General features: G+C 37.8%; 1 protein-coding gene across 1 annotated transcript; it reads right to left on the minus strand.

The window, feature by feature from the left end:
* Window positions 1-14,492: 14,492 nt before the first annotated feature.
* LOC311614875 (melanoma-associated antigen B16-like) lies at window positions 14,493-15,494 on the minus strand (the record flags this gene model as incomplete). The annotated part of the gene is made up of 1 exon (XM_084869971.1): window positions 14,493-15,494. The coding sequence occupies one exon, from the start codon at window positions 15,492-15,494 to the stop codon at window positions 14,493-14,495; it is 1,002 nt and encodes a 333-aa protein (XP_084726097.1).
* Between the last annotated feature and the right edge of the window lie 393 nt (window positions 15,495-15,887).

Here is a 15,887-nt window from a genome sequence, read left to right on the forward strand (position 1 = left end):
TGTTTAGATGCATGAGTTCCCTATAAATTTTGGTGATTAGGCCCTTATCAGAGATAACATTGGCAAATATGTTCTCCCATACAGTGGGCTTTCTTGTTGTTTTGTTGATGGTTTCTTTTGCTGCTCAGAAGCTTTTTATTTTGATGTAGTCCCATATATTTATTTTCTCCTTAGTTTCCATTGTCCTAGGAGCTGTATCAGTAAAGATATTGCTATGACATATATCTGATATTTCCCTGCCTATGGATTCTTCAAGATTTTTATGGTTTCCTGTTTAAGTCCTTTATTCATTTTGAATTTATTTTTTGTGTATGGTATAAGTTGGTGGTCTAGTTTCAATATTTTCCATTTAATAAATTGCTACCTGCTTATATGAATAAGGAACTTTTGTAATGCCTGCTAGTGGTTGTTCTTACTCATTGCACTGAATGTGCTTAAACCCTTTTAGTATTAACACTATTGTTAAAAATTTTCACTGATTAACATTTTTTTCACACCTCAGTGACAATATCTTCTTCAGGAGATCATGGCTGCAATGAAGTGCCTTCTATGTGAATCTTTTGGACCCTTTGCTTGTGGGGATTAGGAGAGAGTGTCCCCTGAATGTGCTACCATGGCTTGAAGATTATTTCTAACTGAAATAAATTAAAACCTGACAAACTCAGAAAGTTTTTTACTTATCCTTTCTCTTAAAGAGATTCAGATAGGAAAAAAAAACACACACAAAAAAACCTACTTCAGAAAGGGAACCTTGTCATAATCACCTGAAGCATTTTCATCCTAGCATTTGTCAGGTAGACTCCAAGTAAGTTTTCTAGATTGCCAGGTGTCCCTTTGTATTTGAGTTGCTGAGCAAGAATTTGCCTGTTTTGTGTGTTCCACTCTTCCTCAACTACCTGTAAATCACCCATTCTCCTTTCTGAAATCTAATACCCATTCCTCTTTTTTCCTCTTTGTCGAAAATGTCATTTATACTTAATGTTGCCTCACCGCCTTGGGAATTTTCATGCTTACCTGAGTGACCTGCAGACACATATTATTTTTCCCCTGTTAATCTGCTGTATATTGCCTGAATTATTTAAACAGCCAGAAGATATAAAGGGTAATAATAGGTAGGTTTCCTTGGCCCTAACAGCTTCAATTGCTTTATTGGAATGCTAACAGAAATTTTGTCATCCTGTAGTCACTTAGTGATTCTGAGAGCAGCATAGACCTTGTAACATTAAATATAATTTATAACAGGACTCAGTACTTTCATTGCACTACACTCTTAGCAAAATCTGTCAATTGGGGCATTTTGAACTGGATGTTTAAAGAACTACTGCTTTACCAAATAAATTATTACCATTAATCTTATGTTTATTTTGACATTTTTGATGAAACAATAACTGTAGTTCTTATGAATGAAAAATGCTACTATTTTTAAGTAGTTGGTAACATTTCTGTTTATTTTTTAGTACTATCTAAAGATTCCCTTGACTTTTTGAATGAAACTTAAGTGTTCATTTTGTAATAGTTTGCTACACAGTAAAGAATATTCAATAAATGTATGGAACATTGGGATGGCCTTTTAGTATTTGTGTATATTCTTAAAATTAATGTGGTGTTGAAGCCTTGAATCAGTATGCATTGAGTTCTTTCAAATGTGTCTAATTTTCTATCTCATTGAATCAGAAAGTAATCATATTTGCAAATAACTTTTGTATCATTTATAGAGTTCACAAATTATACTTTAAATTTCAGCATTAAGTATTTATGATGGTTGTTGCACTGGCCAGTTGTTATCGTAGATGTTACAAGATTGGAATATACATGGACAATAGAAAGTGGGAAAGCTGATTTTGGGTATCCTATCAATATTGATGATTTTAAAAATATTATGTGCTATAACCCCAGGGTAGAGAGAAAATCTGTATATTTCTGCAAAGTTGGAGATTTATGAGAAAAATTTCACTTACATTTGAGATCCTAGTGAAAGGAGTTCTTAGGGGTAAAATAGGCAGGTTTAGGAGTTTTAGAAATTAGAGGGTCCATGGAGGAGGAAGGTTTAGAGCCCATAGGTGAGGGTTGGAGTTGGCAAAAGGCATACATTCACAGAGAAGGAAAAAGGGTGCCACAGAATAAGGGGAGAGGAAGACATCCATTCACAGAAGACAGGGAAAAGCCATAGGGTATGGGGGAAAATAGGAAAAAAAAAAACTTTCACAGAGGATAGAGAAATGCTGACAAAAGGAAGAAAGAAGAAAACAGATTTTCACAGGAGATAGATAATTTTACCACTGAAGGGGGGGGGGGCATGAGGGGCACCATGTGGGTTTTGAGTTTTGAAGCTGATATTCTGCCTATTGGAAGGCAACATCAAGAAACAAAGAACTGCTAAAACCAGTTTGGCTCAGTGGAGAGAGTGTTGGCCTGGAACCTGAAGGGTCCCAGGTTTGATTCCTGTCAGGGGCATGTACCAGAGGGGGGTGTGCAGGAGGCAGCTGATCGATGTTTCTCTCTCATCGATGTTTCTAACTCTCTATCCCTCTCTCTTCCTCTCTGTAAAAAATCAATGAAATATATTTAAAAAAGAAACAAAGAACTGCAGCCTTTATAAACCTTAGGAAAAAGGAGCTTAGTGGGTCACCGCCTTTGGGACCCCCTCCTTATATGGGAGTTTGTACTTGTTTCCAATACATTTCTATCCCTTTCATCTACCATTTTTTGTCTGTGGCTTCATTCTTCAAATCCACCTGGACAAGAACCCGGGAAAGAAACCACGCTTGCATTCTGCTCAGGAAAAACCACTGGACTCACTAGCATAAGAACAAGCCTTGGGAAGTTAGAGAGAATGCCAGAGAGATTTAGCTAAATCCAGAAGTTATGTATTTGGATTTCAACAAAAAATGAGACCTTGGAGACATCTCTAGGTTGTAGAGTCCTGGGACATCAGAGCTTATCTGGCCCTTGGAAAGATGTATTTATATTCCAAAAGGTTAAAGTGAAAACTCGGGGATTTTTCCATCCCATCTCCATAGAACAAAAGTAGCAGGGGAAGAGAAGGTAGTTGCATCTTGCTCCTATATATAAGCAGAAAAATTAATTTTTCTCCATTGTTCCCCTATTATAACAACTTCAAAGTTTTTGAACATAGGGCATTTGATATGATCTTCATCATATCACCTCAGGAGTAAAAATCAAGATTTGACAATGTGATCAATATTTGCATTAAGTTAATTAGCATTTTAAGTGAATGATAAATCTATGTCTGATCTAGAATACACCATGTGAGGATTCAGGATAAAATTAAGAAAGATGGTTATTAAAAGAATAATAGTGAGTTTTATTCTCATTTTATGTTTGTGTGTGTGTGTGTGTGTGTGTGTGTGTGTGCGTGAATGTACATGACTGAGCAGTCCTGAAAAGTGATGCATGTTGACCGATTATTAAGGAAGTTCTTTGTGACATTGTATTTAACATGGACATACCTTTATGTCATAAAGTGAGTACCTTTATGACATGTATTGTATAAACATTTTTTGAGAGTCTTTGTTATTTTACTCCTTTGTATTATTGCTTTGTTCATACATTATTTAAAAAATATATTTTATTGATTTTTTACAGAGAGGAAGGGAGAGTGATAGAGAGCCAGAAACATCAATGAGAGAGAAACAGTGATCAGCAGCCTCCTGCACATACTGGGAATGTGCCTGCAACCAAGGTACATGCCCTGGACTGGAATAGAACCCAGGACCCTTCAGTCTGAAGGTTGATGCTCTATCCACTGAGCCAAACTGCTTAGGGCTGTTCATACATTTTAAATGTCTGAGTTGAAAAAGAATTTTCATGGGACATTACTAGAGTGGAAATTGAAATATGACTCTGTATAAATCCACCACATTAAAAATATGTAGAAGTATGTACATCTAAGTGTGCATAATGAGAAAGTAGTCCTAGTAAGAGGACCAGGTTTCATAAGTTGGGAGAATGAAAGCTGTGTACTTTATTAATATTACCTATGTTCTAAAAAATAATATTTCAAAAGCAAAATGGCATTTATATAGATGTTGTGTTATCATTTTTATTTTAGTAGCTGTAAATGTTTTTTTTTTAAGTTTGTTGTTTTCAAATTAAGTATATACACATATGTGATGATCTCAATAGTAATAGCATATTTCATTGTGTTTGGCCTTCTTTTTATAATTCTATTTGGTCTTTCACATGAAGTCCTTTTTTTTTTTTTTTTTTTTTTTTTTGCTTATACTTTTTTGAGCCCTATCTTTGCTCTTGTGAGGGAATTTGGTGATATAGAAAAAAAGGTTCCTGACTTTGAATTAATATGCAAACTAACAGGGAGACTTAGAGAAGACAAGATAATTCAGAAAAGGAAAGATAGCCAAAACCGGTTTGGCTCAGTGGATAGAGCGTCGGCTTGGGGACTGAAGAGATCCGGGTTCGATTCCGGTCAAGGGCATGTACCTTGGTTGCGGGCATATCCCCAGTAGGGGGTGTGCAAGAGGCAGCTGATCGATGACTCTCTCTCATCGATGTTTCTAACTCTCTATGTCTCTCCCTTCCTCTCTGTACAAAATCAATAAAATATATTTTAAAAAGAAAAAAAAAAGAAAAAGAAAGATATAGCAGAGAGTAAAGGGAGGATAAATGGTGGTGGGAGGAGACTTGACTTAGGGTAGTGAGCACATAATACAACATACAGATGATGCATTATAAAATTGTAGACCTGAAAGCTATGTAATTTTATTAATTAATGTTAACCCAATAAATTCAATAAATAAAAAAGGAAAAAAGATAAATGGGATTTAAATTTATCAACCAAAGACTCTGATGAAGCAGAAATTATTTGGGTTCTTAAAATATGTTTTGAATTTGGACCAGAAGTGGAGAGAAAAATATTTGCTAGGAGGCAATGGCATGAATAGAACATAGAGTATGAACAACTGTCATGTATGTTTAGGAAATTGTGTGACTAGATTGTTGTAGTGGAAGTTTGAGATTAGAAAATTAAACAGTCATATAGTTGAGATATTGGGTAACAGCATAAAAAGTTAGGAGCTTGTTATGTGGGCATTATGGGAATAAAGACATTTATTCTTTCAACAAATGGAATGAATTAAAATGAGAGGTATTGGAGACAAAAAGCACAGACAAATCAAAATGTTCTTCCAGCCCTAACCAGTTTTGCTCAGTGGATAGAGCATCGGCCTGCAGACTGAAAGGTCCCAGGTTCGATTCCAGTCAAGGGCTTATACCTGGGTTGTGGGCACATCCCCAGTGGGAGGTGTGCAGGAGGCAGCTGATCAATGTTTCTCTCTCATCGATGTTTCTGGCTCTCTATCCCTCTCCCTTCCTCTCTGTAAAAAAAAAAAAAAAAAAAAAAAAAAAAAAAAATTTCTTCCAAATGTTGAAGGAGGAAACTATTAACAATCTCTACTGAGATCATTGTGCTGAGGACTTAAAGTAAGAGCTTATGTAGAAGAGATCTTGAGGTTTGCCAGACCTAGTGAGCAGCCAGCCACAAAAATAGAGCTCAGGAAAAGGACTGGATTTGCCAGTTTTTGATCCAGAGAGATTGACAATGACAGTGACAAAATAGGACTTGATAGAAAGTTGTCACATATACTTGCCAGAGAAAATATGGTTTGTAAATATTTACTTTTCTCCTTGTAATATAAGCATGTTAAAGTCGCTTTGTACTAGGACTGTTATTTACATTCTTTCATACTAGTATATTTGTGAAGACAAACTATATCAACTATAAATCAAACTATTTGGAAGAATCATAATGTTACAATTCCCTTCAATGCAATAAATTATTGATCCTTTTCTGTGAATGGATAAAATCTGCAAGGTGTAGAGATATGGTTAAACTACACTCATGACTTCAAAAGACCTTTCGGACTAATAGTGACAAGTACATAAAACAGGACTGATGCAACGCAGATAACTAATGCTACAATCAACACAGAAACAATGTGCTATAAGGACTCAAAGTCTTTAGAGGACACTGATAAAGGAACCAGGGAAAACTGCATGGGACAGTGTTTAAGATAGCCCTTGAAAGTTTAGGAGTTCACAAGAAGCTAAAAATAACTGTTTAAAAATATAATTCAACATACTTCATTCTTTAAAAAAATATTTTTTATTGATGTTGGATATGCCTATTACCTTGATTATGGTGACAGTAACACAGGTTGCATATGTAAAAACTCATCAAATTATGCACATTAACTATGTCCAGTTCTTTGTACATCAATTATACCTCAATAAAGCTCAAAAAATGTTTCTTTCACTCTTCTAAACTTTTCACCTAGAAGGCACTTGTGAATTTGAGGTTAGGGGAAAAAATAGCTAAAACCCTTCTTACGTGCTTAACTTCATGTGTATTCGATGTGCGAGAGTATCCATATCCATCAGCACAGTGCTAAGAAAATACAATGAAAGGGCTTCCTATTCTTGGGAAAGTGTGTAGGAAAACTCTCATATATGGAGGCAAAAAGCATGAGCATCAGGATTGAATTTGGGTCACAGATGTTAGTAGCTTAGTTACAAAGAAGAATAATATAAACTAAGAGGCTATGCAGATTAATTAAAATATATTAAAAGAATTGAAACATAGTACAGGAATTGTTGCATTACTTCAAAAAAAAGTTACTAAGTGACAAAGACATTGAAATGTGACACAGCAAACAGTATATTGAGATGAATCACAAGATCGTAGCCTAAGTGATAAAAAACTAATTAGAAACATGAATTAAGAGTGTTCTAAAAATAACACTGACGTCAGACCTTCAAAGATCCTATAAAAGACATTAGAGAGAATATATGCACTATAAATAATGGTTAAAAGGACTAAAACACTATTTATACTTTAAATAAATATGTAATTAAGTAAATGTACAATGACAAGTTGACAAACTATCATTTTTCGGTAAAATATTACAAGGTATTCAAGCATCCTCTACTCTACTGTTGATTCCCTGCAAATTATTCTTCATTTCAGTTAGTGGTATGCTTCATTTCTGACTAGTACTTTTACATGTCATTGATGTTCTTTTTTTTTTTTTTTTTTTTTAATACTGAACATTTGTCGTTTTTTTTCTTCTTTTTTTTAAAAATATATTTTTATTGATTTTTCACAGAGAGGAAGGGAGAGAGCTAGAGAGCTAGAAACATCGATGAGAGAGAAACATCGACCAGCTGCCTCTTGCACACCTCCTACCAGGGATATGCCCGCAACCAATGTACATGCCCTTGACCGGAATCGAACCCGGGACCCTTCAGTCTGCAGACCGACGCTCTACCACTGAGCCAAACCAGTTTCAGCTGTCATTCATGTTCTTACTAATTTTCTTGAAATTCTCACTAAGTCTCTTGAAGCTCTCATTAAGATCCATGAACATCCTTATAACCATTGTTTTGAACTCTATCTAGAATTTTGCTTACTTCCACTTCCTTTTGTTCTTTTTTCTGGAGATTGCATCTCTTCTTTCATTTGTAACATGTTTCTTTGTCTTAAATTTTGACTGCTTCCCTGATTTTGTTTTTATGTGTTAGGTAGAGCTGCTATGTCTTCTGGAATTGGTAGAGTGGCCTAGTATAGTAGGTGTCCTGTAGGGCCTAGTGGCTCAGCCTCCTCAGTCACTTGAGCTAGGCATTCTAGGCGTGCCTCTGTGTGGGCTGTGTGGACTGTCTTGTTGTATTTGAGCCTTAATTGCTGTTGGCATCACTAAGAGGAAATGACCTCCTGGCCAACTGGCTGTGAGGATTATCTGCAACTACAGTGGAAGAACTGCTGTTCTGGAGATACCCCTATCAAGCAGGACCTGCTTCAAGGTGACTTTGGTGCTCATTGAGTCTGCCCCTTGAGTGTGTTGAACTTGGATGTCTAGAGTTGTCCACCAGGTGCACTGGCTCTGTGGCCCCGCAGGAGGTGCAAAGTCAGCCATTGCCTGTGCCCTGCCTGGGACCACCCATCAGGAGCTACAGAGCCATCTGAAGATGGCTGCTACTTGTTTTGTGCTTAGAAGTCCCCAAAGAGCCCAAGCTGTGAAACAAGGCAGGCTTCTTCGAGTGCTGGGCCTGAGGCCTCTTACTGAGAAGAATGGGACATGTTGACTCTAGCAGCTGCTTGTTTGAGAGGTTTTAGGAAGGTCTGAAGTCTGAGCCTGGATAGGCCATTCATATGGAAAAGCCACTTCCAACAGCTTGGGTGGGGCTGTAAATTGGGTGGGGCGGGATCTCAGGGAATCAGAGTGGAACTAACAGTGTGAGCCAGGCTGATGGAAACTCAGATATGGCACCTTCTAGTCATCTCTGGGATAGGGGTAGGTCTCAGCATAGGAATAATGAACTCTGACAGCACTTTTGTCTGGGAGAAAGCCAGCCCTGAGTTCTTACTCTGGTGCCAGACAATCCACTTTCTCCCTGTACATCCCTGGATCCCCCAAGTCATTGCCTCAGCACTGGAGCTTAGAGGGAGCAAGTCAGTGTGCTGTCTCTTCAACTGGAACTTCCTGGGATTCCAGCAGCCTCCATACCACTCAGCCACAATCCTCACTGGTTTTTACAGCCCAGAGTTACAGGGACTTCTCTTCCCTGCTCTGAAACCCTGTGCTGAGTAGTCTTGCATGGGGCTTGGACCCCTTGCTCCTCATGGGAGGCCTCCACAGCCTAGATATCCCTCCCAATTTAAAAATACCACACGTCGGTGTCGGGCCAGCCCATTTTGCGCCTCTGCCCCTCCTACCAGTCTTGACGTATTTTCTTTTTACTTCTCTAGTTATAGGACTCCCATTCTTCTAAATTTCAGGCAGTTCTGAACAATGGTTGTTCTGTATCTTATTTGTTATTTTGATGTGGTTGTAGGAGGTGGGAAGTAGCAATGTTTACCTACCCCACCACCTTGGTTCCCCCAAACCATTCAGTCTTAAGTGCCCTTCAATGTGCTTTTTTAATTCCTGTGTTGTAGTACCTATACTTCCATCTTGACCAAAATACTCTATTTCAAAAAAATTTTAAACAAAATTTACATAGAAGTCCAGCAATTAAAATAAAAATATCTCTTACAAAAGAGAAGTAGAGATTCCATTTCTTCTCCTTCTCTCGAACAGTTTCTCTTTTCCCCATCTTCCTCTCACTGCCACTCCATGAAATACTAGTTGGTGAAATAGATGTATTCAATGTCTTTGTGTTATTAGACGTAATGAGATTTAATTCATTCATTAAAGTTTTAGAGGTGGCTATGGGAGTTCCAGGGCTTTCAACTAATAATGGTTCACATTGAATGTACTATAATTTTCAAAATTTCTTTTCTAACAATATCAATTAGTATTTTAAATCATGTTGCAGATAAATATGATAATTAAAATGATCTGATATCTTAATGGGCACTAGAAATAAAGTAGTTAATTAAAAGAAAAATTTGTTCCAATTATAAATGATATTTATAAGTTGTTTTGTTTTTTTTAACAACCTATGATGTTTGGAAGCTGAAACATTATCTTAAAGTTGGGGATGCTCACAATAGAACGGTATATGATACTTCTGAATCTCACACTTTACAACCCTATCATCCCCAGTCAGTTCAAAAAGGAAGAGTACAATTTCCACAGGTTCTGCAAATCTCTGCACCATTGCTTAACCTCTCCCCTAAGCAGTAGAACAGTGATCATACTCAGAAGATACCTACTCTCTGGTGTACCATAAACTTGGAAAACATGAGAAGCAATCTGTATTGGAGACACCATCCGCATTATTTCACAAGACATGTATACATTAGCCCTTTATCTGAACATTAACTAAGGAAATTAGTAGTAGGGTATCCCACTTTAAATTTCCTCCTTACAGTTATATGCCATCTTCCACTGCTCATTGGTACTTCTGGTCTGTCTTAACTCTCCATCACCACTCATGAATATTCACATAGCCCATAACTCAGTGGAGAGTCTCCAGTGTATACTGAGGACAAAATACGCATGGCCAACAGGAATCAAGACAGATCCCACCCTGACACACTGGCAAAGGACTACAAGAGTGGTCAAAACGTAGCTTCTCCAGACTCAATCAGTAACATTACTGGATGATGGAGAGACAGTATAGTTGGCCTAACAGTAGGTGGGGAAATTCCCTGAGATGATGGGTATTTTCAAGTATATTTCCTCACTCAGATAACAATACAATTTCTAGCTGTTAGCAGTGATTCAGAGATTTCCCAAGCCTGTTCATCTGAGTTGTCCTGGACTCACCATCCAGATTCTCCACTTTCATTCCTTCTGTTCTTTTCTCCATTCAACACTGAACTCTGGAATCAGAACTTTGACTACCAGCCTGCTCTTGGTTCTCTGTACTTGGATTTACATGTGATCTCTCTTACAGATCCTGGACATTTCTCTTTCCCCAAATCCTTATCCCTCACTAAGTATAAATGTCCTATATGGTCCTATTCCCTGTCAAGTGATCATTTTGATGAAATATTTGCCTCAAAATTAAGCTCTTTTGACTTTTAAAATGATATATGTGAATGTTTATGATATTTACACACATTAATTTGTGAAAATATGAATTGGAGGAAATTTTTGGGATACAATTTTGGCAATATTTATAAAAATTCAGTCTTCACACACTCTGCACTTTAACCCAATTTCTACCTTGCTATTGAAAGGGTTAGCTAGCTAGTTTAATTAGGCAGGTTTAGAAAGTTTTAGGAATGAAAGGGGTCTAAAGGAGAGGAATACATAACAGAGACTTGAAGACACCAGGGTATTTATTTTACTTGTACAGAGACCAGAGAAATGGAATAGGCAAATAGAAATATATCTGGCCTTTGCAATTAAGACAGCCATAAACCAAGGGAATCTTGGACTTGAGCAATTAAAGTGACCATAAGTTAGGCCAGTAGTAACCCTGGATTGAGCCTGCAACGCAGGCATATGACCTGACCAGGACTTGAACCCATGAGTAGCTGGGAGGCTTTCTCTGCCAACACAACTGGAAGAGCTATAAGATATAATCAAAAGTGACTACAACCAACATAATAAGGGGAAGAGAAGGTGGGGGACACCATGTGGGCTTTGAGCTTTGAAAACTAATTCTTATAAGTACCGCGCGCTAATCAATTGCGCCACTGGAGCCCCTGAAAACTAATTCTATGTAGCAAAATAACCAATGAGAAGGGCTCAGGTTCAGACAAAGAACTGCAGCCTATTTAATGCCTCAAGACAAAGCAGCAGTCACCCTTCTCAGGGACTCTTCTGTACGTCCAGGAGGGACAGTCGTAGGCTTAGAATTTAGAATTAGGTCATAGAGGTAATGTCTGCTTGCAATAAAGTTTCTGGACTTTTCACCTATCACCTTTTGTCTGTGGCTTCATTCTTTGAAACCATGAGACAAGAACTCGGGAAAGAAATCACCTTTGCATTCCAGTTCAATTTTCAAGTTTCACTATCAAGATGAACAGTAGACTGAAGGCCAATAAGTCATGTTAAAAATATTTGTGTTTTTTTAATTGATTTGAGAGAGGGTGAGGAAGATATATAAACATCAATAATGACAGAAAATTATCAATTGGCTGCCTCCTGCATGCCCCTATTGTGGATTGAGCCTGCAACCCAGGCATGTGCCCTGACCAGGAATTGAACCCATGACCTTCTGGTTCATAGGTTGACACTCACCCACTGAGCCATGCTAGCCAGGGAAAATATATTTCAGTTTTATAAGTCATTGCAACAAATGTGAAACAAATGATGTGCTCATCAGGAGATGGTTAAGATAATCATGGCACATACATGTCATGGGAGCAGTTATAAAAGTGAAGTATATTTATGTGTTGCCATAGAAAGATCCTGTATACATGTTAAGTGGAAAATACATATAGCAGAATATGTGTATCACTACCCATTATGTTTTCAAGTCACAATATATATTTTATATACAATTATGTATGGGAAAGCCTAGAATTAAATTTAAAATAATAGATTAATTGTGATAATCTCTGAGAATATGGCTGAATTATGAAGGAATATTGTAAAGGTGCATATTGTGATCTATAGCTTTAAATTTTTATAGTAATAATGTATGCACTATCAGCTTTATTACTTCTGCTGTAATTGTTTAAGTACTTTTTTGTTGTTAATTCTCACATGAGAATATTTTTCCATTGGTTTTTATTTAGAGAGAGTGGAAGGGATGGGGAAAGATAGAAACATCAATCTGAGAGACACATGGATTGGTTGCCTCCTGTAAATGCCCTGATGAGGGCTGAGGATAGAGCCTGCAATCGAGGTATATGCTCTTAACCTGAATTGAACCTGGGACCCTTTAGTCCACGGGTGGACACTCTATCCACGGAGGCAAACTGACTGGGGCCTCAAGTACTTTTAATTTATAATATTCAATATACAAAAGTGGAATATTCTGAGTGACATTCTGAACCTCTACATGCAAAAGAGCTGGAGCTAGACAAAAATGCCAACTTCTAGGCATAGTCAGCTTTCTGGTAAATGAAGCCCACAGATAATGCCCAAATTATACTTACCATTTTTACCTTTCTTTCTTTACCTGTGATTTTAGCACTTTGTATTAGAAGTCCCTTTTTATATCAAGAGGCATTATGGAGGATTTAGAAATGAATTGAGACAGAAGGTGGGCCTTAGGATGGAGGACTGAAATAGAGTGAGCTCTGGAAGAATTCACACCAGATGTCTAATCTCGACTCTAACACTAACCAGACCTGAGAACTCCAGCACATTTCCAAGCTTTGTGACTCTTAGGCTCTTCATCTGAGGAATAAGTCTGATAAGTCCTTTCTCAATTTACTGTTAGAATATACTGTATGTAAAGCACCTGGTACAATTCCTGGCATACCTTAGGTTTTTTTTTTATAAAGGGTAGTTGTTATTACTGTGATGATTTTGAGCACTGACCCTACCACCCTTACTTAGGTGAGTTAAAAAAATCCAGTAAGACCTAGAGAGCATAAAGTACTATAGAACATGGGATATCAAATTTACCAAAATACTGCTGAGCAAGTAAAGTGCAGTGGATATATATATATATATATATATATATATATATATATATATATATAATCTTAAGTTGTATTCTTTAATAATGGGGAAGGAAATTTCTCTAGCTGATGCAACTCTAAGTTCCTGGTATTTCTGACAAAGACAAATTCCTGACCTTCTCATTTTCTGTTCCATTCAAACCACCCCTATTTTCATTACTTTTACACTCATTGAAATTATAAGCATTTCTTAGACTATGCCAAATTATACCAAAAATAACATTTAAAATATCCTTAAATGGAGCTATCTCTGGTTCTCAGCCCAAGACAAAAAATGCTAACAAAGTGGTTTCTGGGTATCTCATCTCAGGAAAGTATCACTGTTATCTCTCAAAAACTCTCTGAAGATGATGTGCATAAAAATAAAAGATTGTAATGAAAGAGAGGCCAGACCATAGAACAACTTCCATTCTTGCTCCAGTGGGTATTTCTATTTTTAAATCATGACCCAAAAGTTATGTGTGAAGAACAATTTTCCCCTCCAGGTTTTCAAGTCTCAACTCTGCAACCTACCATCTGTAGGTCTGATCAGTGATCACCAAATCTTCAAACATTTCCTGCCCTACATCTAAAATCTACCTTAAGATTATGAAATTGAAGCAGTCAACGGAAGAAATTGAAACATTCCCCATACCCCAATTTCCTTGATTCAGGGCATTTATGCTTGACAGTCTCAAATAAAACAACTCAACTCACCTGTTATCTCCTTCTTTCACTTGACCTCTAGGTATTAGAAGATATCTCAACACTATTATTACAGAATTGCCAATTCTGTAAGTACAAATTATAAGGGCAAGTCCTAGGCCTTATTTATCCTAGAAATTCCAGGGCTAAGGTGGTGATTTCCAAACAGCAAAAGTTCAATAAAGTATGGGGAATAATAGAAAGAGTGAGCACAGGATATAATTTATTGAGATTTATTTCTTATGCATACACAAACAAGTTAACCAAATTCAACCATATATAATTTTCTTTTATAAAGATAAAAGGTATAAGGAGTAAATTGACAATCTTTTACTCCTGCTCTAGTTATTGAACTCAAGAATCTTAAAACAAATTTCTTTCACATTTCTAGTAAATGTCTATAGCAATGTGATGTTATCTTATTGCAGGTGACAACAGATGGATGGTTTCATATTTTAACAAAAGTTCTTACTAAGAAACCTCCTTAGAGTATTAAATGTGTGACCATTACCATTCATAAACTTGGAGATTTTGAAGCTACTAAAACCAATATTTGAATAATACATGTCAACAAATAATAAAATTTCAAGATACTCATATAAAAGAACACAGGCAGATATAGTGTGTTCCTTTCAGCCCCACCACAGACCTAAATTCATGAACACAAACTGCCTCTTCAAACAATGCATGAGGAAACTATCCCTGACTTCCCTAAGGTGTGGGAGGAGCTGCCTGGCTTGGCTTAGAACTCGCAGTGGCTATCAGAGCCCATAGATATGGCCATCACTTTTTCTCTGGCTCTCTCTTTTTCATCTTTCAATGCTTCCTCATACTGAGATGGAAAACAACGTGGGACAGTCCCGTGAATCTTCGCCAGAAAATGTAGGACTTTCATCTTGGTGGTTTCAGCATGGGCTCTTGGGCCCCACAGAAATTTAAATTCTGCAGGATCACTGTTGTCTACCTTCTGGTACTTTAGGTATTCCTCCTCCACAAAATGTATGGTGATGAGCTTCCTGATATCCCCAAAGATATAGTGCTTCTTCTCATAATATAACCCCATCACACTCAGAACATCCCAAATGTCCTGTTCGGTGGCACTGTTGCCCTTCAGGAAGATTGCACCCAGGATAAGTATCAGGATGCCAGTCTTAGGCACACCAACTTCGCCATGCAGCATCCCATCATAGGTGAGGCCTATTTTGATGAAAATGGAATAGCACTGGTTGAAGGGATCAACATCTATCACATCAAGGCCAAAGACTATCTCCATGCGTTCAGATGCTCTCTGGAAGACCTCAATGAAGTGGACTTCATACTCTTTGCTGATATTCTTCAACATATCTTCTTTGGTTATTATCTCCTTCATTCGATACTTGAGCAGGAGGAAATTCACCAATGAAGCCACATTTTCATCTAGAGCATCTATGGGCACATTATTGGGGTCTGGATCTACCTCTAAGGTACTATCCTCCTCTTTGCTACTGGAGCCCTCACCATATTTGATTGATGGGGAAACTGTGGTGACAATTGAGGAAGAACAGAAACTCTGAGCACTCTCAGAGGTACTGGGGATACCAGCATCAGGAGCCTCCTTCAGATTTCCAGGCATTTCAGGATGGGCGGAGAGACAGGCCTCCTCTAGAGCCTTGGACTCCTGTGCAACCTCCAGGCCCTGGGTCTCACTGTGGGTCTGAGAGAGTTGATCAGGTGAGCATTGTGGATTCTTCTGAGGAAAAGCCATGAGGACACTTGTGGTAATCAGGAGTGTGAACAAGAAGAAAATGTGGAATCACTCCCTAAGGAAAAGAAGGAAGATGTGAGTGGCTTCAGATGCTAATCTCAACTGGGGTGGCTCTGATAAAAGCCACTTCCAATGGTCCTTTCCTGACAATAGTGCCACAGGGCCTCACAGAATACCTGTCCTCCTGGATGCTGTGTCCCCCATACACATGAAAGACAAATACTCAATGTTCCTCAGGGTGCAACCAGGAAAGCCAGGCTGAGAATTCTTAGGGATGACAGTAGGCAGGTGCGGCTGAGCTCTGTAGAGCCATTTGTGTTATGAGGAGTATGGTCCCTTCAAATCTTCAATCAGGTGCATTACCGAGGCATTCCCTAGGAACTGTCAGTCATC

This window comes from Pipistrellus hanaki (genome assembly GCF_964339955.1).
Source record: "Pipistrellus hanaki genome assembly, chromosome: X".
Taxonomy (NCBI): domain Eukaryota; kingdom Metazoa; phylum Chordata; class Mammalia; order Chiroptera; family Vespertilionidae; genus Pipistrellus; species Pipistrellus hanaki.